Genomic DNA, 6,135 nt, shown 5'->3' on the forward strand with positions numbered 1-6,135 from the left:
ACCTCCCTCCCTCCTACTCGCCCTACCCCCAACCACCGACACGCTCCTCCACCACCCCTCCCCCCCCCCCCCTCCCCCCCACCCCCCAACCCCCAACCCCCAACCCCCTCACACCCTCTCGTTTGCATGTAGGTGGATAACCTGCTGGTGTTCATGAATGCGGCGCTGGAGAGAGCGCAACTGGAGATCCGGCTCGAGTCGCTGCGGAACGTCACGCCGTATGTGTTACACATGGTACTCTCGCTACTGGAGCTTGAGCTGGCGGCTGTGGCAGTCTCGGAGATCCGCGCAGGCAATGTGGCTGTGAATGGCAAACGCCTGTCGCGTCCGTTGTCACGTGTCCAGTCTGAAACATCCCCGTTGACATTCTCCGAGTCGTTTGTACCGACGCCTGGGCCGCTGATCTCGTTTCTGGACGCGAGACACGAAGGCAGCATCGAGAGACCGGCTGGACCAGCGGCGGCGACGTCGCCGCCGCCGCTTGCTTCAGGCGCCCGGGACAGCACCCGCAACTTGTGGGCGACCTCCCCGAAGGCTCCTGTTGAGTCGCCGGACTCTACATCAGGCGTCACGTCCGAAGCAGATCTTGTCCCGCCGCTGACGGGCACGCATCCGCTGCTGGTCTCGGTGCTCACTGCTGAACGCTACCCAGCGCTGGCTCCGCTACTGTGCGACGAGAAAGGGAGCGCAAGCGAGCCGTCGTCGGCGCGTGGGACGCGCAAGATCGAATATGCGCCGCAGACCTCTGCTCGGTCAGCTGCCTCGGAGATCTTTTCCTTCAACGCCAGCCAAGGCAGCATCGCGTTGCAGTGCTCGGGCAGCACCGGGCTTTTGGGCTCGATGGCGGAGCACTCGAGCAACCTGGACAACACAATGGGACTTGTGGTCAACGTCGACGACGTCCATTGCGCACCGCCCCACACCATGTTTTCGGCAACAACGCCCGAGCTGTCTGCCTCGCAGCGCGAGAAAGCGCATCGCACGGTCGAAACGCCGCCGCCGCCGGCCGGGCATTTGCGGCATATATGGCAGCTAGGCTCGGCTATGTCGCTGGTGGCGTACCGCTACATCCTGGCGACAGGCATGCCGACCGAGGAGCGCTCAACGTATATTTGGTCGCTGGAGGAGTTTGACCTTGCCGAGAACCAGCTCTTCCACTTTCTTCTCACGGTCCAGGCCCACTACGAGGGCTACATGGGCCAGTTTTTGGTCTCGCACACATCGCCGCTCTTCGCGGAGCTGCTGGCGCCTGCACTTGTTTCGCAGTCGCAGGCAGGTGCGCGGCCGAGCGGATCAGACACGGCAGACGGGCTGTCGAGCTCGGAGCCACAGAAGCCCGGCAGCACCCTTACTCCGGGTCGCTCTCTTCCCTTGCAAAGAACAGGAGGCAATGCCTGCACATCGGGCGAGACGAGCAGTGACTCGGACGAGACCCGTCTAGTGGCCTCGGAGACCGACGAGGGTAGCGCGACTGACACGATTGGCGAGCCGGGCTCGCGTACGAGAGGAAAGAGTCCCTTGAAGCGGGTTCGGCGAAACACCGTCTCGACTATCCCGCGGGCAACGCCGCCGCAACGCCTGTCCGGGCGCCACGCGTGGATGGCCAGCTCGTCAAGCTCGAGCTCGTCGCCGACGCGTGGGCCAAGAGATTCGGACGAGTCCCACTCGGCGTCGTCGGTTCCTTCGCCTCGGTCAGCCACCTTTTCGGCTTCGGTCGAGCGGTCATCAACCGAGTCACGAACTGACTCGGCATCGTCGAGCGACACGTGTGTCGTCGACTCATCGGCCTCGACCGACTCGAGCTGGTCGTCGATGACAACGGTGACGGACCGGCCACTTGAGAACGATGTTATTCGGGCGAGTGAGTACTACACGCTCTCGTTCATGACGTTCAAGGTGACGATGGCATCGTGGGTGGTCTCGACGCTCGACACCGCCGGTGTCACGCTCCCGTTTCCCGGAGTGGTCAACTACTTGCTGGATGCGCCGGTCGACCCGCTGCGCAACGCGTGGATTGTGCGGCTTATGGCGGAGGCGAAGCTCAGCGAGGCGCTTGCGGCCAAGTCGGACGCCCTTCCTGAGCTTGCCCGGCCGGAGCCAGTGTCTGTTCTGGCAGCGTCTCATGTGGCCCAAGATGAGGAGGCCATGGCTGTGGTGGCGCGCCGGGCGCGAGCCGAAGTCCGGGCGATGTGTACCACGCTCTGTGGCCTCTTTGAGCTTGGCGTTGAGCCCATCGATGGCAGCGTACGGCGTGAGTGGCGGTTCGACGAGTCGTGGATGCGGTATGACCCGCGGCTGCGGGCATTCAAGCCCGAAGCCGATCCTGCGATGCCGGTGTGGAGTGCAACAGGTGACGACTCCAAGTTTATCTCGCCGCGGCTCACGTCGCGGCTCCCACTGTTTCTCTTCCAGGCGCTAGCGTGTGTGGCCCGGGCAGCAGACGAGGGCTACTGGCTCCCGCCGCGGGTGTACTGCTTTGTGGGCTCGGACGGTGGGGACACGGCGTTGGTGACAAGCGAGCGCGGGCGCGAGAACCGGCTTCCGCTTATGGTTACGCTCACCGACGAAGAGACGGGCCTCTCGTTTGACATCCGCACCAAGCGGGCGGTGCTCTCGCGCGAGGTGCGGTCGTCCGCTGATCGGGCGCGCGCCAAGCGGTCGATGGCACAGCGCGGGATCGACCTCTCGTCGTACGAGTGGATCGATGTCAAGCTCGGTCTACTCTCGGTCCCACACGTCGGCTTTGTGTACCATCCGGTACGGCAGCGGTTCATGATCCGCAACGTCAACTCGTGGCACGCCAACGATACCTTTTATGGCGGGCTCAAGCTCGCCGACGCCGAGCGGTTGGTCAAAGACGCCGATGACTTGCTCGCGCTCGAGCTGGTCTCGGGCAAGGCGCTGGTGGTCAAGGCTGGTGCCGACGACGCTCAGGGTGGCGTGGTGTCGTTCCGAGTTACGTTTGAGCAGGGCGTGCGAAGCCACCTCGACACGGCGGAACGGTTGGCATCCAAGCCGGGCCAAGTGGCGCGGCTGCAGATCGGGCCGGACCCGCCGTCGCGGCTGCTAGCCTGCGTCCTTGCGCTTGCGCAGAACGCGTTTATCGATGCGGTGTGGGCAGCCGAGTGGCAAAAGCTGCTGCCGCTGGTTGCCGACGTGGCGCCGTACGCTGAGCTTGTCCCGCGGCTGGCGCCCGAGCTCCGCATGGCCGACCTCGTCCCGTCTGCCGAGCTGCGTGAGTCTCAAACCCTGTCTTGGGCCGTCTCGGGCTACTTGGACGACGGCGTAGCCGACGTACCGGAGCCGCTGCGCTCGCGGGCGCAGGCCGTTCTTGTCTTTCTGCACCTCCAGCGTGTCGGTCTCCAGGCCGCGCACGACGGTCGGGAGCAAGGCTCGATGGTCAGATCGAGCGGGGTGGGCGCGCTCTCGGTGTCGATGCCAACGTCGGTGGGGGATCAGACGGCATCGGACATGATGGTCATGCAGCGGACCAATGATGGTGCGCCGCAGCGGCAGAGCCAGTGGCGTGGCAACTCGATGAGCTCGTCGCTCGAGCTGCTCGAGGTGGAGAAAGAGAGCACTCGGCTCTTTGCGCTCTTTGCCTTTGCCACCAAGGTCCAGGCGCAGCACGTGGCGCTCGGGGTGTTGTGGCGGCTGCTGCAGGTTGTCAACGTGGAGAACAACGGGCTGGCCGGCAAGAAGAAGACGCCCGGCGAGCTGCGGGTGAAGTTGTTTGGCAAGTCGCTAGTGAGCGGTGCGGCATGTGGAGGTAGAGGCAAGGCGGGCGGGCGGGTGCCGAGCCCGAGCCAGGCTCCGGTTGTCACCCTTGACGCCAAGTCGGATCGAATGGCCAAGCTCAAGGCGCGGCGTGCGGCGCGGGCCAAGGAGCGCAAGGAGTCCGAGCGGGCGTCGCGCGGGCACGACGGGGTGCAGCTGAGTGCGGCGCTGGCTGCGTCGAACGGGGTCTCTCCCTCGGGGCCGGCGCCTGTGGCGGGTGCGGTTGGGCCGGTTGTCCTCGGCTCGTCGCTCCTCGACTCGGCCAAGATGGCGGCGAGTGTGCGGTTTTTCAGTGAGGGGCGGTTTGGCGGCGAGACAGTGCTCCATCACGCTGTTCGCGGGCAGATGATTGACGTTGTGCACTACATCCTCGCGTTAGGCATTGTGTCTGTGAAGGAGCGGAACAACTCGGGCTTCACCGCGCTGTACACTGCCGCGATGCTCGGCAACACACGCCTGAGCGCAATGCTGCTGCTTGCCGGCTCGCGGGTGGACGAGGCGTGTGGTCTCAACCACGAGACGACCATCTTGCACGAGGTGGCGCAGGCCAACTTGCTGGAGATTATGGCACTGATTGTGGAGCTCACAGACGATACCAAGTACGGAGTGCTCGATGCGCACGGGCGGACGGCGCTGCAGCTCGCGGGCTCGGTGGAGATGACCAACGTGCTCAAAGCCATGACGCCACAGCTTCCGCCCAACTTTAACGTTATTGACTTTTCCGAGGTCCTGATCGGCCCGCGGCTCGGCGAGGGTGGGTTCTGCACCGTCTACGCCGGCAAGTACTCCGGGTGGGAGGTTGCGGTGAAGCAGATGAAGGTGACTGTCGACGAGCAGCTGCGTGACCCGGAGATGACAACGACGTTTATCCGCGAAATCGGGTTCCTCACCAAGCTTGTCCACCCCAACGTGGTGCGGCTCTACGGCGTGTCGCAGGGCGAGAAGCCTGCACGGTGGCACATTGTCACCGAACTGTGCGAGAACGGGACTCTGGCGCGGTTGCTGGACCGTGCGGCGACGCTCGCGTGGTCGACGCTGCACATGGTGGCCATGGACGTGGTCCGGGCAATGGCATATCTACACACACGCGCTCCGGTCGTCTTTCACTGCGACATTAAGCCGTCGAACATCCTGCTCGACCGCTCGCTGAGGGCGCGGCTCTCGGACTTTGGCCTCTCGCGAGAGGACGAGGCAGCCGACGACAAGGCTCAGCCGTCGCAGAGCCTGGTGGGCACGGTGCGATACATTGCGCCCGAAGTTATGTCCAATGGTGTCGGCTCGTACTCGCGCAAGGCAGACGTCTTTTCGTTTGGCGTCATGCTGTGGGAGATGATGTTTGCCTACGTCCACGGCACCCACATCCTGCCGTACGACACGATGAGCGGGCCTTCGGCGCCCGACGCGCCCAAGCCTGCCGGTGAGGGCGCAACACTCGACTCACACCTTGTTCTCCTCATCTCGACTAACGAGGTTGTCCTCGACATGAGCGGTCTGCCCAAGGGCGCGGTCGAGCTCCTCCAGAAGCTCATTCATCCCTCGCCAAGCGTCCGCCCGCTGTTCTCCGAACTCGGCGACATGCTCGCGGCGGTGGAGAATGTGCGGCGGCTGTAAAGTGGCGTCATTGTCGTGTGCATGTTACGTGGGGCCATGACAGAGATCAGAGGGAGGGGGAGGGGGGGGGGGGAAGGAGGGGAAATTATCAGCAGCACTTCTTCTTCTTGGCCGGGGCAGCGTCGTCGTTCTCGTTGTCGACAACGATGACCTTGGAGGCGTTATTGGCCATGGGCTTGGTCTTGCCCGAGCCGGCAGCGTCCGAGTTCATCGACTTGCGCGACACCTTTTCGTAAATCTTGGTGAGGATGGAGGAGAAGGCCTCCTCGACGTTGGAGGCGTCGAGAGCAGAGGTCTCGATGAAGGAGATGCCGTTTTCCTGGGCAAAGGCCTCGGCGTCCTCTGTCATGACGACGCGCAGGTGACGCAAATCGGACTTGTTGCCGACCAGCATGACCTCGATGTGGTTCTCGGCGTGGTCGCGAAGCTCCTTGAGCCAGCGCTCGACATTGGAGAAGGTCTCATACTTTGAGATGTCGTAAACAAGGAGGGCACCGACCGCGCCACGGTAGTAGGCCGAGGTAATGGCCCTGTACCGCTCCTGGCCAGCAGTATCCCAGATCTGTGCCTTGAGCACCTTGCCGTCATCAGTCGAGATGGAACGGGTGGCAAACTCGACTCCGATGGTCGACTTTGACTCGAGCGAGAACTCGTCGCGGGTGAACCGGGAGAGCAGGTTGGACTTGCCGACGGCCGAGTCACCGATAAGAACGACTGTGTATGAGAGGGGGAGGGGGGGGGGGGGGG

General features: G+C 63.9%; 2 protein-coding genes across 2 annotated transcripts; one reads left to right on the forward strand and one right to left on the reverse strand.

The window, feature by feature from the left end:
• Positions 1 to 153: 153 nt before the first annotated feature.
• Positions 154 to 5,406, forward strand: AMSG_07442 (TKL protein kinase; the record flags this gene model as incomplete). Its single annotated transcript, XM_013900491.1, has 2 exons — positions 154 to 1,357; positions 1,388 to 5,406. The coding sequence occupies 2 exons, from the start codon at positions 154 to 156 to the stop codon at positions 5,386 to 5,388; spliced, it is 5,205 nt and encodes a 1,734-aa protein (XP_013755945.1). The 3' UTR covers positions 5,389 to 5,406.
• AMSG_07443 (Ras-like protein YPTC6) lies at positions 5,395 to 6,109 on the reverse strand (the record flags this gene model as incomplete). The annotated part of the gene is made up of 1 exon (XM_013900492.1): positions 5,395 to 6,109. A coding segment is annotated over one exon (633 nt), but the record flags the coding sequence as incomplete, so codon positions are not given.
• Between the last annotated feature and the right edge of the window lie 26 nt (positions 6,110 to 6,135).

This window comes from Thecamonas trahens (assembly GCF_000142905.1).
Source record: "Thecamonas trahens ATCC 50062 unplaced genomic scaffold supercont1.36, whole genome shotgun sequence".
Lineage (NCBI taxonomy): Eukaryota > Apusomonadida > Apusomonadidae > Thecamonas > Thecamonas trahens.